This window comes from Anser cygnoides, chromosome 24 (genome assembly GCF_040182565.1).
Source record: "Anser cygnoides isolate HZ-2024a breed goose chromosome 24, Taihu_goose_T2T_genome, whole genome shotgun sequence".
Taxonomy (NCBI): Eukaryota; Metazoa; Chordata; class Aves; order Anseriformes; family Anatidae; genus Anser; species Anser cygnoides.
The window spans coordinates 3,829,865-3,852,211 of NC_089896.1; the positions used below are offsets into that span (position 1 = coordinate 3,829,865).

General features: G+C 46.9%; 2 protein-coding genes across 3 annotated transcripts in view; both read right to left on the reverse strand.

Moving 5' to 3' along the window:
* Positions 1-967, reverse strand: part of ARID1A (AT-rich interaction domain 1A) — a 63,203-nt gene extending 62,236 nt beyond the window's left edge. Inside the window, exons 1-2 of the mRNA XM_066982597.1 lie at positions 797-967; positions 192-426 (exon numbers count right to left, since the gene is read on the reverse strand). Of these exons, the coding sequence (XP_066838698.1) occupies positions 192-271 (80 nt within the window). The 5' untranslated portion in view covers positions 272-426; positions 797-967. The remainder of the gene's footprint in view (positions 1-191; positions 427-796) is intronic.
* On the reverse strand, positions 421-21,258 carry LOC106047881 (uncharacterized). Of its 2 annotated transcripts, none has more exons than XM_066982617.1 (5): positions 10,666-11,111; positions 8,599-8,669; positions 6,663-6,742; positions 4,920-5,062; positions 421-875 (listed from the first exon to the last, which is right to left on the reverse strand). In XM_066982617.1, the coding sequence occupies exons 1-5, from the start codon at positions 10,958-10,960 to the stop codon at positions 856-858; spliced, it is 609 nt and encodes a 202-aa protein (XP_066838718.1). In that variant the 5' UTR covers positions 10,961-11,111; the 3' UTR covers positions 421-855. The 2 variants fall into 2 exon arrangements, 1 of the variants encoding a protein (XP_066838718.1); XR_010826496.1 differs by lacking the exon at positions 421-875 and adding an exon at positions 21,200-21,258 and having other exon boundaries at positions 1,040-5,059; positions 10,666-10,848.
* Positions 21,259-22,347: the final 1,089 nt, after the last annotated feature.

The window sequence follows — 22,347 nt, forward strand, 5'->3', positions numbered from 1 at the left end:
TGGGCTGAGCTGAACTGAACCCGGCTGGGCTGAACTGGGCCAGGATGAACCAAGCTGGGCTGAACCAGAACCAAGAAGCGAGCGAATCGCCTGGAGAGCCAGCAGAACTGGGGCAGGAGGAAGCCCCCCAGCCCCAGCTGGGCTTGTCCCGCTCCAGTCGGAGGCCCTGCTCAGGAGGCAGCCTCCCTTACCTTGCCGGGGCGGTGAGGCCACGGTTCCCACCATCAGGAGGCCCCCAGCCCACCTCCTGGGGAGAGCGGTGAGGGCGCATGGCTGCGTCGCTCGACGCCAACTCGGGGGGTTTCGGCAGGGAAGACAGCCCGTGGGTTAATGAAGCGCCTCTTCTTTCTCCCTAGAAATTCCATTTAGAATTAGCCTTTGCAAACTATTAAGGGTTGTCATTTCCTCTCCGCTGGTTGTGTCCCTCTGGAAAAAAAAAAAAAACAACAGGAGTTGGCAGCGCGCCATGACAATAACTGCACACACGGGCATCCAAGAAAGTCCGGTTCCCGCTCCTGCCAAAGCGACAGCAGTGGGCAGTGAACCAGGAACTCCCTCGGGGTGGCTGAATGGGGACAACCACAACCACCTGAACGTGTCTAGACACAACACGTTGAGCAATGGGACGGGATGCTCCCGCCGTCTCAAAGGATAACGAGGTGCTGGAGCTCCCCAACTGTCCAAAGGTGAGCCAAATTAGGCCACGTTCTTCTGCAACCACTTCGGGCCCAGCTTCCCACCTCCTCCATCCCCGCAGCCTTTCTCACAGCAGGAAAAAGGGAGGGAAGAAAAGTACCTGGGAATTGGTCCTGGACACGGCCTGTCCTGTTCCAGCGGGTCCTGTGGTTGCAATTTTTACTTCAGATTGTACAGGTCTGTGCCAAAGAAACAAAAATATGAGTTATTCAGATTATAAACACAAGCTCCTAGAAATTAGGAAACAGTTGCCCAATAAAAACGGCAGTTGTACAGTTCAGCTCTCGGCCTGTACTGGATCAGGACAGCTGGGTGGGAAGGTGTCTCCCCCGGCATAGCGAAGTATTTGGAAAAGCCAAGTGGAAGTCAACACAACTTCACGGAGAGAAAACACCAGAAAACAACGGGTAAGGAGTCAAAGGAAGCTTCTGAGATGCAGACTTCCATTTTAGACCACCTTGAAACAAAAAAATGGGGCAGAAGTAACCTTGATTACCAGAGGTAGTGATGAAGGCATGAAGCTTGGCCCAAGCCTAACAATCAGCAGGCCGCACCACGAGAAATCCCATTTTAACACCACTGAGGACAGTGGGGAAAACTGGGTCCGGAGCAAGAGGCAAGCCAAGGCAGAGAAGGACAGAATCACTGCCAGTGCTCCAGGCCTGTTAGGGATGAAGTGAAGATTTCAGTGTCTACTGCTGTCAACTCAACCCTCACCCTCACTGTAAAACTGATATAAAATATTTATTATCCAGAAAGCAGGTGGCAGAACAAAAGGGTTTATTCCAAAGCTGAAAGTGGGAGGGGAGTCTGGATGGGGCAATAAAAAGCAAAATTTTACATGTATTCTAGAGCAGTAAACTGCCCCGCAGGCTCCTGGACAAAGCCTTTTGCCACTTTACAGTCTTTACAGTTGACTGTGCATCCTGGAGCAGATTCCCTCACAGACTGGTTAGTCGGTGTTTCTCCACAGCAGTAAATAAACTATTAGAAAGCAAAGGGTAATAAATGATGGCATCTGTATTGTGATAGTACTTAAAGGCCTTCGTGAAGTTTGGAGCCTCAGCACGGTGCTAGAATCTCCCAGGTGAGGTCCTACGGCTTTACCGGGACCATGCAGCAGAACTGCCGAGGTACTCTTCTTCAGGAGAGTTTGAAAGCTGGGGAAAATGCTAGAACGAAAAGTTGATCTACGTGCTGTCTTTGGAGGAGCCTTTGTTACTTGATCAAACCCCGCATTCTAGAAAAAGCAAAGAAGCAGAGGGAAAAACTCCTTCAGCACATCAGGCCAGACTCCCACAGGGGAGGCCCTGTGGCTTTATTAATGCCTGCGGTGGGCTCTAGTGGACCACAGCACCAAAATACTCTTGTTTATATGTTTTGTTTACTATAAGAAAAAAACAAACCGGAGGCAATTCTGCCATTTAGCTCCAGATCAGTCTCGAGCAACGACCTCCTCAACTCCAAAGCTACAGTCTGCTTCGGGAGGCAAAGCCCTGCTGTCCAGCTGAGCCCCACCACAAGTTCACTGGCTGCAGATCAGGAGCTTCAGTTTCAGCCCAGGTGCACCCAAAGACTCCACGCTCCGAGATACTCCACGTGTGTCAGGCTTTTGGAATCTTCTTCAAAGAGCGCTAGGGCAGACTATGAAACCTGGTGTTGACTGTAATGTGAAAAGCAGGCTGGATTCCCCAGCCACCCACACAATAAGGAGACACTCACTTTACCAAATGTTTGTGAAAGCTGAAGCAGATTTTGGAATATGCCTCATCAATGAGGCCTTGGCACTTTACTAAATACTGAGGCGTTCAATGAAATTCCAGCCATGGGGTTTGGAAGGCAGATGACGGAACAGTTCTTAACAACATTTCCATCTAAGAGCTGAAAATCCTCCCGCCGCTCGTGCCATCCCGTGTTGGAACTACCCAGCCCTGCAGAACTGGACAAGACTTTGCAATACGTCGACGCTCTTCTCAGCCCGAGCGATCGCTGCTGAGCGGCGTGCGGCAGTCGGTCGTCTCTCCCCCATCTCCCGAAGTGCTGAGCACGCTTTCCTCCACGACAGGCTCAGCCCCTAGCTGCTCAGATAGGCTGGGGAGCCAGCTCGGCGCTCTCACATGGCAGCGCAGGCCACCACCGCTAGGCTGGCTCCTCCTGAGCCGAGCGGAGTCTCCTTCATGGAGGTGGCCGTGCCATTTAACCCAGCGCTAAGGCAGGGTAGGAAACCTGGTGTAGATTAGAGTACTAGAAACAGGAGTAGCGTCTCCCCCATGAGAAAAAAAAAAAAAAAAAAGGCTCTGCCAACTGTGCGATGGCAAATATGGACTGAATCGTTGACATGGAAACCGGACTAAAGTCAGCCGCGCTCCCTCACGCTCGCACACACACAAGTTATCATTATCCCCAGCCTTTCAACTTGCTACAAACGTGGACTGGATTATTACTTCGGGAATTGGGCAGAGTTTCTCTAATAAAGTATCGAGCAGCTCAACCGCGCGCGAACGAAACGCGCCGCGAAGCAATTAACGTAGTTGGGTGCAGAAGGATGCTCTTCCATTTTCCTGAAAGGCACGGTGTGCTGAGATATGCAGACTGGACCCAAGAACAAGAGACCCATCTATTATAATTCACGGAGTACGCCGCAAAATACGGAATGGAATAAGGAAAGGTTATCGACAGTCCCTCAGCTTATCTGAGAGTAGTTTTGCTAAAGAAAATTACATTTCCTGCAAATGCGTTTGTATTTGTCCAGCCCATTCTTCCCAGTCTTTTAGCCGCTATCATATCTAGGTTAAGCACTCTCGTCGCAGCTTCATAGCCGCTAAGATTAACATTATTTGAATTATTTGTTTGCTGCGAGTGGCTAATGTGCTGGGGCATTGTACGAGACAATGCTTATTTATCCTCTTAAAAATATGTCAAGATACTCTATAATCTCCCTCTCCAGGGCTGACACAATGGCACAGGGGCGCGCAGGGGGAGAGCTCTGCGCTGCAAACCGAAGCGGAGTTTCAGCAGAAGGTAACTCCGCCAGCTCGCAGCAGCGCAGCTCGAAGGCAGGAGCGGATCCCACGCGGGGTTCGCTGCGTTCCCACCGAGCTGGCAGGAGAAAAGGGCACGGAGGGAAGGCGGCGAGCCCCTGCCTCCGCCAGAGCCGGGCGCTAGCGTCCGACAGAGCGCTGCAAAACTTTGGACGCGCACGGAGGGAGGAAAGCGGAGCGGGGCTGGCCGGGGGAAGCGCAGGGTGTTCGCAGCCCTCGCCAGGAGGAGGAAAAAGCGAAGCGGAGTCGGAGCGGAAGGGAAGCGGCGCGGAGCCCGCAGCGCATCCTGCTCCCGGCTCCAGGCTGCGGAGCCGGAGCAAGTTTGCGTGCACACGTGGGCGTGGGGGGGGAAGAGGGGAGAGCAGCTCTCCCCCAGCATTAAAAACGAAAAGAGTGGAAGCGGGATGCGTGAATTCCAGGGAGAATTCGCTGATGTTCTGAACACGGTCCCTGCGAGGAGGAAAACAAGTTGGAGGTGCAGCAGCGTTAATTTTCTAGAGGTGGCTGCGCACACCGTGCCCCACGGCCGCCCTCAGACAGCAGCTCTCCGGTGCTGGGCGCTCTCGGAGAAGGAAGAGTAAATCTACTTTAAAAAAAAAAAAAAAAAGGCAAAAAATAAAACAAAACGCGGAGCGGAGTTCGTAAAAACCCCTGCACCGGATCAGGAGCCAACCGTCTTAATTTCTCCTGAATCCCACCAGATTTGGGACCTGTTGGGTGGGCTTGCAGAGCAGCCCCGTCAGGCTGCAAACCCCGCTTGGAAGAGTTAAAAAGGCTTTCAGAGCTGCGAAGAGAGACAGACCTCAACTCTGGGCCTCGATTTTCCCACTGAAGCAAAACTATTATTCTGTTTAAGTACTTGGGAACTGGCAATAGCGTGCAGGGAGGCGAAACCAGCAGAGAGTTCGCCAGCACGCAGAGAGCTGCCGACTCCGAGCAAGTCTGTCCCTCTGTGTTTCTCCCACCCTCTGCTGCTCTTTTCAGTGGAGTGAAAAAAAAAAAAAGAAAAAATAATTAAAAAAAAAAATCACTCCCGTGCAATTCTGCCCTCTGAAAGTGTATTTTTAGCCAAGTTGGAGTTCAGGAGTCACGAACAGGGCAGGGGGAGTGCTGCTGGAGAGCCAGGGGCCGAGAAAGGAGGGTTTTCACCCTTTTCATGAAGCTCTCGCACTGCCATTTTACCGAGGCAGGGAGGCAGCGAGCAGGCGAGGGAGGCAGCGCGACAGCCAGCGCTCGCAGAGAAGTTTCTCACGGCAACTGCGGGCTGGATCTGGAACGGAGCCTTTTGTTCACAGCAAGTTGAGCAGGAGGGAGAGTTGAGCCTGCTGAAAAAGAAAGAGGAGAAATAAAATGGAGGGGAGGAGGAGGAGGAGAGGAGACGTAGGTCGTGCCGAGCTGTTAGGCGCAAAAGGGGAAAAAGCAGCGAGCTCGGTTATTCTCTGCAGCGCTGCGTTTATTTAGAAAGTTGCTGTCGTAGCCTCAGGCACAAATCCCTCGCTAAATGCATGGGAACGAGTGAGAGACCCAAGGACAAGCATTAGTATACAGGAAGTGGAATTTTCCTAGGGGTTCACATCCTTCGGTGCTCTTTTTGCCAAGATTTTATCCCCTTGCTCGATGAAGGGTGCCTCCTAGAGACACCAGGAAAAAGGCCTGAAAGTGACACGAGGTGCACTGTAGGTCTGGCTAAACTAAATAATTGAAGGTAAGGGACACCTTCCACCAGAAATTACAGCGGGGGCTGAAGGCCAGACGCAACTTTGGGCACTCCCCTTCCTGCCCCCCCATTCCCTCTCTCCTTTCTCAGTGCCGAAACAGCACGCGTTACGTCCACGGTCTCTGAATGGGGTGAAGAGGTAACAAAAAAAAAATCCCCCCCGCAATGTAATGCTTACACACACAGGTCCAATATACGCTGCATTCACACAAACAGTTGGGGTTTCCCTCCCAGCACACACTGCTGACCCCTCGCCCCAAAACCAGGCGTGCTGTTTGCACGTGCCCGCGCCCCAAACGCTTCCGACGGGGCTGAATTAACCCCTGAATTAACACCCGTGGAAGGAGGAGCCCAACTTCAGCCGCCTTTGTATTTTGTATTTTTGTACAGTGGATTCGTCCACTCGGTGGTGGACTCAAAGAGCAGGAGCCTGCTGCTGCTGAGAGCTGGCTTTTCCCACAAGTCGTGGGTTTTTCTCTCTCTTTTTTTTTTTTTCTTCTATGGTGTCTGGAAATACCGTTTCATTAAGGGTGTTAATCACCTCCTGCGATCCCCGCGCCAGCAGGAAATAAGTGAATTCGCCCCGTGTAAATGAGTGAGCAGCGTGCCTGCGACAGCGGCTCAACGAGACACCACGTGGGAAATCCGAGTTCAGGGTTTAAACGTGCTTTGCCACTCCGGCCATGAGGGACCGAGAGCCTCGCTGGGGAGGGGAAAAAAAAAAAAAAAAAAAAAGGAAAAAAAAAAAATCCACCACGTTTCGTGCTGCTCAGAGGCGACCTCTGTGGCCGCTCGGGGAGCGAAGTTCACCAACCCTGAAGTGCGGGCTGGGCAGATGCGGCACCGTCCCACCGGCTTCTGGGCTGGGAAACGCAAAAAGAAATTAAAAAAAAAAAAAAGGAAAGAAAAACCGAAGGGGGGGGGGGGGGTAGCGCCATGGGCTGAGCGGCGCCGCTCTCCTCGTAGCGAGGGGAGCCCCGCCGCGCCCGGGACTCGCTCCGAAGCGGCTGCTTTCCCTTGTGGACGAACCCGAGGATGCTCCGCGCTTGCAGAGGGATGTGCGCGATCTCCAGGTGCTGGAGACATCTAGCGCCGGATTTCCAGAGGAGCCCGGGACCAGTGGCGCCCCGCGCCGTCCCCGTCCCCCCCCCCATCTGTCCCCATCCCGAGCGACCTGCGGGGCCGGGGGGGGGGGGGGGTTTCCCCACCTGGCCACGATTTTCATCCTCGTTGCTTCCTTCTGGAATACGGAATAAACTCGCGTCTCCACCGGGGACCTGTGAAAGGCCTGGAAAAGTTTAACAGGGAGATGTCAGAAGGCATCAGGCAGGAATTTCACTTCGTTAGGTTTTTTTTTTTTATGGTGGCACTCACTTTTACGTATTTCGTGAGTAATTAACAGTGTGGTTGGTAAAAGATGTAGAGACACCCCCCCCTTTTGCTTACTGAAATGGTGCGAATCCGGTTTACCTCTGACATGAAACACTAGGAGAGGTGAGGTGAAAAGTACAAGCATCACGGTTTGCCCACGTAGGCAGGAAAATATATTCAAACCTACGTATTAATACAAATGTCCATTAAAACAAATATTATTTCCTATTGTTATTTTTGGCTGTTGTTCCCCCCCCCCCTCCCCAACTTTGTTTTACTGAAGCAGGGAAGCATATACAGAAACCTTGCCTGCAGTAGATGCCTTTTTTTTTTTTTTAAACGGAGCCCAGATGCTGGTCAGGATTAAGGTTACACCAAACACATTCTACATTGCCATTTTCCAAACAGAATGAAGCAGATGGAAAAGCCGGAGGAGGACGGCACAGGAACGGAGCACTCCTGAAAACTGCAAGCCCTGCACTAACGCCGTAGAGGAGCGAGCCTGGATGCCAGGAGAGGCGGAAAGAAAGCAGGCATATCAACTTCGCGTGTTGCATTCCTCGCATTTGAAATAACTATTTTAATTAAGCATCTGCCAGAATATCTGCTTTAAGCCTCATATTTAAAATGGGGAAAGAAAATTCAGCTGCAGCTATTCACCGTGGGCTCCTTAGGGCTCTGTCCTAGAAGATGCAAAAGCCACTGGCCTCGGGCCACCGGAGTACTTAAGTATATGCGTAATTTTAAACATCGGCAGCCCCAGTGATTTTAAGCATATACTCCCTTAAAGTTAACCATGGACTCAGCACTTTGCAGGATCCGCCCATAAGACTCATACCAGCTCCTAGCTCAAGAAAATGAGTATCTGTGCATCTGAGAACACAAAGAAAATCTTCTTTGGAGAAGGGCTAAAGATTTTTGATTTCTAAAAGACACCAGTTCATCCGTGTTGGGGACCCAGGTCACACTGAAATAAAATCTCTGGGGGAAGTTGGCTGAATCCATGCTTATTTCTAAAATACCCCTATTTGGCAAATTAATTCTAAGCATTTTATATGAGATTCTACAATAGCTTAGTTCATCCAGCACTGTGACTCAATCATATGATGTGCTTTGAAAATCCCCTTCAAAAATTGATTTTAAGAGCTTTTTGTTGATATCACATAAGCACACACAATACTTAATACAGAGAAAGAACAAATATTCAAGCTATGGGGAGAACACTTAGTAATGTCCCTTCATTTCAGACGTACAAAGGAAGGCACAAATAACTCTCACAAAATGTAATAAAATAAAACAAAAAAAAAATGCAATATTCCAAATAAACAAGGTGTTGACCAGCTTTGAAACATTTGATCATGAAAGGGCCAGACAGAAATTCTACTCATCTACCTTTCAACAGTCATCCAAAAATGTGTATTTCAAAATCTTAATTCTGTAATCTAACCCACATGGGGAGCTTGCAGTCCGCGTGCAGGGATGTGACTGATTTTCTGCTTTTAAGGCCTCCATTCTGTAATCTTGCTCAAATGTACATGGCCTAAAAGTAAGATTCTTACCTTTCCAAGTATGCACCTCAGTAAAAATTTACTTGCATTAAAAAACAAAAATGTAAGGCCATTTAGACCAGCTTCACTGGAACTTCTGGAATTCATTACTGGAGCAGAGAAACAAGGTCATTTTTATCTAGCTGTTATCTATGACTTTAAAGAGGCCCACAATCAAACCTTAGCAATATTACTTCTTCATAAAGACTGATACTATCATACTCACCTTCAGTAAAACAAAGGCACTGGTCAGAACTGTTCGTTCTCTGTAAAACTGAATCCTGAGCTCAAGACGTTCTGAAGAAGCATAAAGAAGACATAATTTTAAAATGTTTATAACGTTTATAAAAATATTGAGCATACCCAGAAAGAAAAAAAAAAAAACACAACACACATCCATGGGTTGTTGCTTACATTCCTACCCTCATAATTCGATACCTAAGTGAAATGTGCTCAAAAAGATTCATACCCATTATATGTATTGGTAAGGAGTGTAACTACATACGTTATGAAACAAAGTATTTAAAGTATTTTCTCCTACTTTCAAGGAGACATAGTTAGTGACCTAGGTTTTCCAGTGCCATGGATTGCTGTAATCACTGAGAGCACTGCAGTTTTCCCCATGTCTTCCTCCAGATCCACTACCTTCCTACTGTAATGTTTTACTGACTTGGTCTATTCTTATTCTGTATTTTCTCAAGGATTACTTTATACATACGTGTAGAGTAGCCAGCACACATTACTTTCCATTTAAACAAAGGACTGATAGCAGTAAATAAGGCTGAAGCAGCACAAGGAACGTAATTTCCAGACATAAGTGATCAGACTTTCCAGGGGCTGTAATGATCCACTGGCAGTTATCAACAGTTACATGTGATAATACGGTCCTGGATTCAGCATTCATTAGTTAAGAAACTTCTCATTATTATTTTTTAAAAGGACTTTGCAATACTTCAAAATTAATGCTGTTTCCCCTGTACTAATAGCCATGACATAGAACCTTTCTTTAAAAAAAAAAAAAAAGTGAAGGAGTTGAGTTTTGATGTAAATGAGTGATTTGTTTTCCATCGCCTCTATGGGTACAAAAATAATCTAGATTTGTCATGCTACTATGCGGAGACGAAAAAAAACAAAACAACATCAAACCAAAGACTTCGAAAGTCATGTCCAGACAGCTATAGACTAATTAGCCTGACCTCAGTGAGAGATGTAAAACTTAGTTCTCACCTGAACTGATGTGGAGGAAAACAGGAAAACAAACGGATAACATGCAATATAGGTTTAACAAAGGCAACCATGCCAGCCAAATCTGATGTCTTTCTTCAATAAGAAAACATAGTTTTCTTTGTAAAGGAAAACACAGTCCACCTAAGCTTCAGCAGAACATTTGGTCTGATGCCACATGCAAAACTACTAGTTAAACTGAAAAAGATGAAGATAAGCGAAGGAAGAGTTTTGTGAATAACAAGTGGTTAAAGAAAACATGCTGAATTGTGTTGAAATGCAAACTTTTAGCCTAGAAAGTGAGTGCTTGAGAAGCTCCTCCAGCACTGGTCTCAGAACTGGTGCTCTTCCTGTTAAGTGACCTTCACACGAGCAATAGCAAGAGGAGCATTAATACAGCTAGCTGCTGACAAAATTGAAAAGCATCGGTACAGAAGACTGGAACACGGTAAATGAAGAACCAGATGAGGTTCTGGAACAGCACAGGAATTCTGAGGAATGGACTAGCAAAGTGGAATGCAGTAATAAGATTAATGCAAAGCACAAGGCTGGGGACTATTAACCAAAATTCTTCCAATCTGGGAAATCATCACAGTTAATAGAGAAGGATAAAGACTCGAAAGCATTATTTAGGCACAGAACGACTACACATCACAAAAATGAAGAAGAACCAATGTGATCTAATGGCCAGGTAAGGCACATGCAGATGTTATTGCAGCGATTCTTACAAAATTCTGCGTACAGTTTGAATTCACAGATACGTGAAAATTGGAATAGTCATAGAAAAGGCTTACTGAGATGGTTATAAGAGCAAAGAATCTATCATGAGAAAAGATTGAAGTTTTAGTTCAGCAAACTCCCGACGAAAGAAAAGCTGAAATAGAATAGGATTAGTTTGTATACATAGCTTATGGTATGAATACAGGTACTTAAACTACAGGGTTTCGTTAGCACCAAATACGCAAGGAGGCCTGATTACTTAGGCTGGAAGTTAGAGTAGGAGGTCTCAGTAGAAAAATTAGATTTAAAAAAGCCCTTCTAGTGGGGCTACCGGGCTGAAAGCACTAACCAGTTTTATGCTGGAGTTTGTCGTCCTTACGGACAAAATGAGAGCTGATTGCCTGTAGACACCTGGCATAAGGCTTGGTGACCAAGGGAGGCTCCTCGGGACCCACGTTGTGGAATTCCAACAACCGGGGAAAACCAATACCAGCAGTGCGCTTGGAACTCTCATCTGCAACCTGGTGGATGACTAATGAAGTTATTATAATTAGTTTGCTGGGGCACGTTGAAAAGTTGTTTATTGACACCGTGGAATATAAAGATACAGTAAAGAATTTTGATAGCTTTGCCATAAATTTCATTGCTTTGCATCAACGAAATGAGAGGAAAACCTCTGTGCAATATCACAAAGATACATTTATATAGTGGTTAAAAAGTATTCAAATACCATAGTGAAAAACATAATGAAATTCCGTTACAATTAGTAATCCTGAATTTACTGCAGCACACAAATTGCATGCCATAAATATGTAAGCAAACATCAAAAAACAAGGATAAAAAGAAAATCTGAAGAAAAAAAAAAACCACATTCATTAAACGAGACAGGATTTGAGAAGGCAGGTTTTCTGATTTGATTTGTAATTACAGACAGCCTAACGGTGCAGGAACTGGGCTAAGATGGGCAGAAGTGTAAGATGCACACACAGGAAAACTGAACACATTGCTCAGTTCCCTGTTAAATTCATCCGGGTCACGAGAGCGTAAAGAAGCATGAAATACAGAGCGAATAATACGTGGGCTGACCTGGTGCTGGAATACGCTCAGGCTCAGCAAGTTCTCTGTCAGCCAGCACTTGGAGAACTCAGCAGTGACCCTGGCTGCAGCCAAACCTCCACTCACACACGCAGACACAAACTCACCTTAGCAATGTAACTCTGAACAAGGATAAATAAAATAATCTTTTCTTAGGGTAGAGCTTTCCAAAAAGAAGACCCAGAAGGTGCCAGAAGACCGTGAAAGTCTCCCACCATATCTCTAATTTTTGCTAATGGCTTTTCATTTCCACCACACAGAATGTAACCTGGAACACCTACCACCTAATTCTTTCACAGTCTAAGGTCTCTTAACCTCTCCAGACAAAAACACGCCTGCTTTAGCAATACTTCTCTTTAGCAAACAAACCTTGGCTGCTCTTCTTGGGGTCTTCCATTCTCAACAGGAGATGTTCACGACTTCAGGCACGCCATGCTCAATGTTGTCAAAGCCTCCTTCCTCGTCTGTCACCTTTTCATGTTTCTTTAAGCAATAATTTGCAAGGGGGTGTGGGGCACAAATGCATCCTTCATCTTTGGTGGTTGGTTGGTTTGGGCAATGTTCTCACCAGACAGCTGCATGAAAGACCAAGAGGACACCTCGCATGCACGGATCGCATCGCTACGTCCTTAACGTTTTGGACAGAAGTGGAATTGCACAGCTCTTCTGGTTGTTGATTTCTTCTTTCGACAAAGCTGCTCAATTTTAACTTTGGTTCATCTCAACTCCGCAGCCACAACTATTATTTTTAAAAGGGACATCAATAAAGTTGTTCTGCTCATCTTGTGAGTGACAGGACAGCAAAAAACTTAGCAAGAATTATAACCTAAGATTCACGTCCTGTAACTATTTTCCTTCCCATTTGCAAGCAAACATTCCTATTCCAGCTCACATCAGGACTTCTATGAGCTTTTTGAGTAATAAAACATAAATCCCATCCGTTGTTGAAAAAGAACATTAACTGACGATTCCTCTTCCATTTGCAGGCTGGCCCACTTGGAGTTCACACCAATGGTGCATTTGGAAACCCCCCTCAGATCTTTTTCTCCCCCTTGTCTTCAGGCACGACATTTTCAGTCGTTTTCTGTAGCCACAGATCAAGACATGAACACGCACAGTAAGGGGGATAACTGGCTGGGCAGCAGTACTGCACTAAAGACGCCGGTGGTTATAATGGATCACAAACTGAATTTGAGTCAACACAATAAAGATAATACATCACAGAAATATTTAATAAGGTTGTTTTACGTAGGACACCCGTGACAATTATCTTGTTGAACTCAGTCCTGGTGAAATCTCAGCTGGAATATTGTATCCAATTTCAGGCACCACATTAAAAATAAAAACAGATATAAACCAGCTGGGAAGAGCACAAAGAGAGCAACAAGAAGGCTAGGACGCTTAGAAAATCTAAACCTAAGAACAGGTTGAAATATTGGATTAAAAACAGGGGAAAAAAAAAGGAAAAAAGTAAAAAGAAAAAAAAAAGGGGGAGGGCTCATGTGAGAGAGGACAAAATAGCCATCTTCCATTTTGTTACACTGAAGGTCGACAACCAAATGTTCATGCCCACTGAAAGCAGAACAGGTAATAGACTTAATTCACAGTAAGATTTGGCAGAGCAACAGAAGTGATGTCTAAACAACGAAAATACTAGCATGGGCAGTTGTTTCGTTGTTGTTTTGCTTTAATTTTTAAAGGACAAGATACAAAAACCTCCGCACATCGAAGCATCTTTCTCTTGTCCCGGGGCAGAGATGTGACCAATGGGCCTCATGATGTTTTTCTATGACTGCTATTTTTCTTCCTGTATTTGCTATAATAATAAAAATAGTGAGAAAGGTGTATTTCAAATTTAATAGTACACTTTTAGAGGAAGAATAGATGATTCGGGGCCACCACCTCAGGCCACCATTTCAGCAAGTTACTTGGAGGACTTTTTTGCAACTTTCAGTTACAGAAGAGATGAGGGAGTGCATTTCAGACCAAACGTTTCTTCTTTTATTAATGTTATTTTGCCAAGTCAAACTACTTTGACACTTCTGTTGAAGATCTCTGAGCTACACTGAACACGCAGCGGCATGATAGCAACTTTAGTAACCTCTAATAAAGTCCAAATGCCGTTTCTTTGATTAATTTGCTTCGTTATCTTTTGTCTTAATGCACATTTTTTCCTCCTCAAGTGGCTAGTTTTGCAGACACTTTTTCACTGGATGTCCATAACACTGAAAGTGTCTTTCCATTCCTTGCTTTTGTCCACCCTTTAGTATCTTTCCCCTCCTCTTACGGATGTTGTACAAATCAGGGTAAGTTCAAGTTTCTAAAGATTCTGCTCTGAGGAAGTTTCACAATACCGTTCTACGCTCATTCTACATCCATTTAATGGTAAATCACCTGCACTGATGAGCAAGGCCGTGTACAACCATTAAGAAACTGTTCGCTGTCTCCATAAATTCTTCCTCCTGGCTCAACAGACCATGTTTATTCTTTGAACCCCTATAACCCCTACTTGATTCATGGACTATACCTAGAAAAAGCTCACAGTAATTTCTTATGCATTACCAAGCTTTATGACACAGAAGATCAGCACCTTCTTCAGATATATGCATAAAAAAATCCCACGACAGCATCCCTGACATAAAACTGGCTAATTTTCAGTTGCGAGTCATCAGAAACGGTGCTCTTCCACAGATAGCAATGGGCTCCTGCATGCTAAGGGATGCCTTTGTTTTGCGTCCCGCCTCAGCAGCTGAGACCTGCAGATTTCTAGGAGCGTAATTTTCTCATCCCGACGGGCGGCTGCTGCTTCTGCTCGTCCCTTCTCTGCACCAGGACCCCGTGCCACCAGTCACACCCAGAGCAGCACGCCGTTGAGTAAGCTGCTCCAGGTCGATGTTGTACAGAAGTAACAGGTTGATTACATCTGTTGGTTTCGCTTTTTTGCATTTCTTCCATTCCTCATGTAGCAAAAGACCTGCGAAGCTGTACGACTAGATCTCTCCACCTGTGCAACCTCGCAGGAATAAGCATTGTAATGGATTTACCAGCTGCTTCTTCATGCAACCTCGCAACGTTTTGAGAAAGAAGTTGCACAGGCAAAAATCAATGCCAAGAAAAAAGCAACGGTAAATAGTCAGTTTGACCTGAAGAATTCCCAAATTCCAGAGAATTCCCTACCAGCATGCTGTGAAAAAGAACATACAGCTGAGTAACAGAACGGCGCTCTGTGGGACAGCTGCCCAGAATATTTTGAGAGGCGAATTGATGCAAGGAAGAATGGTGTGCACCCGATTAACAGTGGAAAACGTCTTAAATCAGCATAACAAAGTGGGGTGAATGTACTTGTGCTCAGTGTAGTTAAATAGCTGTAATTAGATCAAACAAACGAGATTGATGCATCATCCCTTTGTAGACGTGGCCTTAAAAGGTAGGTCAGGAGCTAAGTTCAGGAAAACAGTTACTGTAGCTTTTACCTAACAAGGCACAGCTACACACTGACTCTAAAGTAAATACTACTTAAAAGACCTGCTGAATTCTAAAGAAAAAAGTTAATAGAGAGGCTAGCAATATGTAATAATCTTATTTTTTAATCTTATCACACTGTCTGTAATAAAACTACTGTAGTTGATTGGATACTATGCCTTTTGGATAAACAACGTACAAAATCGCAGTTACAAATTCATTTGTCTCGAGGCTTTGAAGGTCTTAATTGAAGCGTTCCCTCACCGGTTAATATGTCTAGATGGAAAGGGTGAGTTCTAATTTGCTTTGTTCTTTTAGAATCCTTTTATTAAACGTTAAGAAAATAAGGTACCACGCTGTTGCATGAAGTACGGTTGCTAAATTTCAGAGATGAGCAAAACATAAGGTAGCAGATGGTATGAAGAGGATATATGTGAAGAAATGTAAATAGTAGGGAACCTCACAAAATCAAAAACGTAAGGCAGAACTGAAAGCGTGTGCAAGACCCCTGGGAGAGCAGAGGAGATGAAGCAACAACTGAGCTGAAAGATACCTGACTTTCCTTCCTCAGAAATGGCAAAGCCCTGACAGGAAGCTCTGATCTAGTAGAACAGAAGTCCCATCGTATCCAGGGGAGCCAACACGATTTTGAAGGGTCCTTGAAATAAACACAGAATGAGGGGAAGAAGCAAGGACAGAGTTTGCAGGTGCCAACAAATAGATTCATCAGACACTTGGAAACAAAAAGAACCCCCCTCAGCCCCAAATATTTCAGAATTTGAATCAATATCTAATGAAGATATTACAAAACTACTAAGAGTAGAAGATAACTGTATTGAACAAAGACAAGACGCATTGTTTAAATTAGGCAGGAGATCAGTGAACTGGTGTTAAGAAAGCACCTAGCACCCATTTTCAGAAGTTGCAAAGTGTTTTCTTCCCTTATTTGCACCAAAAATACTGCCATCTGTACCCACACTCATGATCCATCACCCTAAAGATGTTTTTACATGTCTCCACCTCCAACAGAAAGACTAGGAACTGCAATGAGGTGGAAGGGATACTGAAACGCAGGCAGGTGAGGGCGCAGAGGTTGATTGACAAGTCTCAGGGAAGGAGGAGTGGCTGGGCCACAGATTTTCTTACCATGTCCATTTACTGATCACCAAAGGTTAAGCTCAGCTAAAACCCGGGAAGCTGAAGAGCGGCTGATTTCTGAAGTGGCCCTTCCATGCAGCTGCGGAGAACAGCGCATCAGCGTCAGAAAGTACCGCACCTTGTCGTGGGGACTGAGCGAGTGCAGACTGCCTGCAGCTGGTACAAAAATCACTGCGTTCTGAGCATCAGAAATAGCAAAACAGAGAAAAAAGCACAGCATTGAGTGCAAAAGACAGCATTTAGGAGATACGGGACAACTCGCTAAATACCCTGCACGATTGCTGAGCCCATTGAAGTCGCTCTCGTGGCGCTCCCTCCGTCGTGAAGATGAGCTTGGTGCCAGGTGGCTCTCTCTGTTTGTCTCATGTCACGAACATTTCCATAGCAGAATACCACAAGTTCGTTGAGACTAAATCACGATTACTCTTGTTTTGTATCTTATTCGGCCCCAAGTGCCATTTGTCTAGGTGATTTATGAGGTGAACTCTGGCTATGCAGGTCTTCTCTCCTTCTGAATGGAGAAACAATCCAGAAAATAAACGAATCTCTTTTGAGTTAATAGAGGAAACTGGACTAAACCTCATTCACTAAAGTGTTTATTATACACCCAGGCCAGCTGAAGCTCAGCACATTTAATACATAAAAAACTGCAAAGAGCTGCTGGGAAGAGCAGAAACAAACAAAATAGATTCACAAGTTTCTTAATAATTTAAATTAAGCTACTAAAGTAACAGAAAAACAAGAGTTGCTGGCAATAGCAACAGATATCTATCAATTCCAGCTTGCTGCTTATAGCAACGCACGCGAATTGAAAAGCAGTTGGCTCTACATCCCTTCAGATATCCTCGGGCTGAGGGACTGTTAAATTGTAATCAATGTGAATACATAACCCCCAACAGGCACCACATTGCTTTTGTGGCTGCTGATTTCATAAATTGTCTCCAGGTTCTTTGTAAGAAAATATATTGCATATAATTACAGAAAAAAAAAAAAGACAAAAAAAAGAAGACGAGTGCAATTTACGGGCCTGGTCCTGTGAAAACTGCATGCTCTTTGACGACTCAGCAGTTCATGGGGGTTCATCAGCACTTTGTAGATGTGAGGCCAGTGTTAAGATATAATTTGCACGAAATAACTTGAAGTTATACCATAGAGATTTATCAGTTCAGAGGAGACCACGTGCAGAATTCTTAAAAAGCAACGAACTCACAGAATTAAAAATTTTAAGCATAAAAACCATTAAGTCATCCAAGTCCATTTACAATTATTGATGGTAAATCCATCTACTCCAGATGGGAAGAGGTCACTCTCTTCTTTTTCCAGGGCAAGTCTATGAATAATTTGAGTGATTAAAGCTCAAAGCAGGTGTGGAAATGAAAAAGACCAGGAAAGCACATGGGAAAGAAACCACACTCACATGAAGATGCGTAGCTTTCCTTCTGAAATCAAAAAAGGCACCCTCCCTTCAGCCATACAGCCACAAAATACAGATGAGTTTGTACTTTTTTTTTTTTTTTGAAAAGAGTTGTCACTTTTTAAAGCGCGTTGAAATCTTATTTTTACTTTTTAGGTTTCCTCTTCCTTCTTCTATCGAAGATGACCTAAATTTTGAGCTGAAGTATTCACAGGATCCTCGCTCGGAATATAAAACAACAGCAAAAACATCAGGCTGCAAAAGAGGCAAAATAATAGGAGGGAAAATTACAGTGAAGACCTCCCTGAATAACAGGAGGTCACAAACACTGCAGAAATAGATGCTGAAGTAGTACTATCCAGAGACAGTGGACACAAAGTGATTGCATTTACAGAAACTCGGCTAAGGACAGGTGGGCAGGATGTGAAGCTAAGCAAATGGTCACAGTCCTGGGAATACCCAACGTTTCTCCAAATTTCCCCTCAAATATACCACTGTATTCTTTGTGAAAAAAACAAAACAAAAACACCACGCCAGAGATACTGATATCCAAGAGTCTCCTGTTGCAAAAAAATATAAAACTTGAAAGCTCAGTAGGAAAGTAATGGGATTGAACAGCTACAGAAAGGGGTGGGAGCTATATTTTATATGCAGAAGAGAAAAACGTACAGAACAGGCATATACAACCAGGTAATCGGTACTACAGACTACGGAAGATTCACGCAGCTCACTATTTAAAACAAACAAAAACCCAAAACCCACAGGCAGTTGCATTTTATTTTGCTTAAACAGTCAACAGAAACTAAGATTATAATCTGCGCCTTTTTAAAATTCCATTCAACAGATGTTCATAAACAGACTTGAGCCAAATTTCAGTTCCCCAAAAGGATATTCAGACGGAGAACCCTTACAAATGGATGATAAAGTCCTGCTTTTTCCCTCATAATAATTGCTTTTCTGAGACATCAAATCCTCTCTTAGCCTCATTACAAAGTTCCCACCAGCATAAAATGTATTTTCCATTTCCTATAGTATTGTTTTCCAAAAATGGCACTGACATTGCCAGCACAAGACAACTCTCCTTTACTCGCTTTTTGTCATCTCTCTTCAATGCAGTGTGAAGGGATTGTCTCAGTGACAACGTTCTGTTCTTCTTCAAAAAGATTAAAAAAATCCAACAGATACCAATAAATATTTACTTAATTTAACAAAAGAGGAATTCATCAATTAGGTATGAAAATTCCAGAAGAAAATAAGAAGGAAAGGCAAAGCTGTAAAAAGTTGTTGTCTTTTTCTTTTTTTTTTTTTTTTTTTTTTTTTTTAAGAGATTGGCTGCTCAATAGCTCCTTTTGGGACCCAGTGAGATGATTTCTTTAAAAGTACGGTGTAGAAATGCCCCCAAATCACAGAAATTATAAGTCACTTGAGCATTTAAGATGCAATACAAAATTAAGAAATACCAGAACACGTAATGAAAACAGTGTTGCACTTTCTTCTCTATGTTAAAAGCGACGGGGAGGGCTGAAGTGAAAGGTTTTATTTTTACTTAATTACTCTCAGTGTTCACTGGGGACTCCTTAGGAAGGGTATCTTACATTTGGACCTAAATGCAAGCAAGATTCAGCCCTGATCTTACATCTTCTGACAACACGTTTCTTAAATTAGAAGGCCCACAGCTAGGATGTTGATATCACCGCTATGTTCCCCCAACACCTGAGAGGCTCTTCTGTGTTATCAATCTATTAATCCAGGAAGCAGTTAGCATGAAAACAAACAAAGACATTGTTTAAAATGAAAAAAAAAACAACCCAGAACACAGTACTTTGTAGGCTTGCAGCGTCCTTCATCCAAGGATTTCAACACGCTTTGAAACACGAGGTCTCACAATTTGAGGAACAAACAAACAAACAAACAACTTTTAGGTATTTTGAAAATGATAATGCATTAATTGAGCGAGCATCCACCTGTGATGCAATTACAAGGGACTGCTACTGCAGCATTTCACACATTCAATCCACCTTCTGGTTACAGCTTACAAGTTTGTGGTATGTAGAAGGAACAGCAGAGCTGGTTAAAGATTTTCTCTTGCTTCACATACTCTGCAAGCTTCTCATTAACTCATACATGACTTTAATCAGTGCTGAAGCACACACTTCTTTCACCGTGCATCAGGACTGGTCTGGAAAAAAACCCCTCCGCTCAATAAAATATTATCATAACCACGAATTAGAAAAGAAAAAGGCAACCTTTTTCTAAAGTGGCTGCTGATTTTCCTATATAAAGGGTTAAACTGACCTTCACTCATCCACAAGAGGTAATAAAATAGAACTTTAAGGACAAAAATGGAGCACTTCAGGAGATTATTATGAAGAGCTACATTCAAGATGATAGAAGACAAAACCTTATTCTTAAAGCACAGATGCTTCTAAAACAAGAGATCACACGTTTTAAAAAAAGAACGCTACCGAGCCCTTATAATGAATAAGCAAAACAAGGGGAATCAGGGTTTTTTTATTTTTATTTTCCCTCGCAGGGCTGTGGAGCTGGGAGGAAAGGGGGGCATTTACTCGCTGTGCTCGCAGAGCCAGATGCGTGCTTTGCACTTATGCAGGGCTGTGGAGCTGGTATCGGTTGGTGGGGGGGGGGGGGGGGGGGGAGAAAACAGAGTAAGCCTGAGAAAAACCCATCAGAGCTCCTGTCCTCCCCTTTCAGCGTTAATGGGAGGGATACGAGGCTATGGGAGCTGCAGTGGGGGATGGGGCCGGGAGGGGGTGGGGAGAAGCCGAGCGAGGCCTTACAATCAGCAGCAGCTCTTGTTCTCCTCTCCTTTCAGCCCTAGCAGGAGGATGTGAAGCTCATGTAGCCGGGGATGGGATGGGGGAAGCCGAGCGGGATCATAGTTTAGCTTTTGTCCTCTCCCGGCAGGGTTAATAGGGGGACATGAGGCCTGCGGGACGGGGAGCGGGCGGGGGGCAGGCCGAGGGGTTAACGGGGGGGGGGGGAGCCCTCGTTGGGGGGGATCTGGGGGGGGCCTGGGCGCTCTCCTGTGGGGATTTGGGGGTCCTGTGTGGGGTCCTAAACCCGGGGGGGGCGTTTGGGGCGAACTTCCCGAGCGTGGCCGTGCTGCTCGGGCACGGGGGTGACCCGGGGGGCTGGGGGCTGCCCACCCGCGGGGTGGGGTGAGGTTTGGGGGGGGGGGGGGTGAGGAGAGGGGCTGTGGGGTGAGGAGAGGGGCTGTGGGGTGAGGTGAAGCCGCCCCCGCACATCTGCGAGGCGCAGGGCGAGAGGCTGCCCCGCAGGGCCCAGGTGCGCTGACAGGAACGTGGGTCCTCAGAAAAGGGGACAGGGAAAAAGAGGGGGAAAAAAAGGAAAAAGGGGGGGAAAAAAGGAAAAAAAAAAAACGGGTGGGCGGAGGGCTGGGGGCAGCGGGGCGCTGTGGCAGCTCCGCGGCCGCTCACCTGCCCGGGGCGGGCGGCGGGGGGGGGGGGGGGGGGGCGCGTTCTGTCAGGCGCCGGGGCTGAGGCGCGACCCCGGGCCCCCGACCTCGAGGCCGGGGAAACTTTCCCCAAACTTTGCCGCCCGGCCCCGGCCCCGGCCCCTTCCCCTTCATTTCCCCATCCCCTCAGGGCGGGCAGCGGGCGGCCGGGAGCCCCCCTCAGCGGCGCCCCCCCTCTCCCCGTACCCCCCCCCCCCCTTCCCCGCGGGAGGGGGCGGGGGCGCTGTTCCCGGCTCCGCGCCGCGTTTTCCCGCTCACCCCCGCCCTCGCGCACGGCTCCCCGGGCCGCCTCACTCCTCCGCGCCTCCGGATCCCTCCGCCGCTCAGGTTTTTTTCACCTCCCCCCCCCCCCCCCCCATCACACTTCCTCCTGACTTATCCCGGCCAAAGCCGCGGGGCGAGGGGAGACAAACGCTCCCCTCGCCTCCCCCCTGTGATAAAACCCCGCGAGGGGAGAGCGGGACGGGGCTGTATAGCGGGTGAGGGCTGGCACCCTGCTGGGACTACTTGGCGTTGCTGCCACGGCCTCTGCGGAAGGAGCTCGCTGTGAGGGGCTGCGCGGTGATGCGGCTCTCCTCAGCGCTTCCTGGAAACTCCCGCTTAGGAGCGGGGGGGGGGGGGGGCGGGAGAGAGAAAGAGTCCCAGGCCGGGAGCTGAGGGGGGGGGGCCCGGCCCCCTGCCCTCCCCGGGGCAGCCCCGGCCCCGCTGACACCCCCACAACCGCTCCCCCCCACACACACAGTGAGGGGAGACCCCCCCAGTTGGCACAGTGAGGGGGCGAGACCCCTTCTCCCCTCACAACCCAGCCAGCCCCCCCCCAAAAAAGAGCCCCCCCCCCCCCCCCCCCCCAACGGTGGAGATGGGGGGAGGGTAAATGGAGGCGCTGCTGTAACACCAGCGCTGAGCACAATCGGGCTGGAAAGCTCCGACTGCAAAGGGCTGAGAACAAAAAAAAAAAAAAAAAGGAAAAAAAAAGTGAAAAGCCTTCCCTTTGCTGCCCCCTGCCTGCCGCTCCGCCGGGCTGGAAGCAGCGGGGCTGCCGGGCTCCGTCCCCGCTGGCGGCGTGGCAGCGGGGGGAAGGGGCAGCGCTGGGCCCCCCCCCGGCACGGGCAGCACCGAGCCCCCGGTCCCGGGGAGCAGCCGGGCTGCCGCTCCTGAGCCTACAGGCTGGCCTCCTCCTGCCCCGGGGTGGGTGCACGGCTCTCCCCTTCGCTGAGGGAACCGGGGGGGTTTGGTCTGGGGAAGGGGAGGCTCAGGGCAGAGCTCGTTGCTCTCTGCAGCTGCCTGAAAGGGAGGTGTGGGGAGCTGGGGTCGGCCTCTTCTCACAGGTAACCAGGGAGAGGACCAGAGGGAATGGCCTCAAGTTGTGCCAGGGGAGGTTCAGGTTGGAAATGAGGAGACATTCC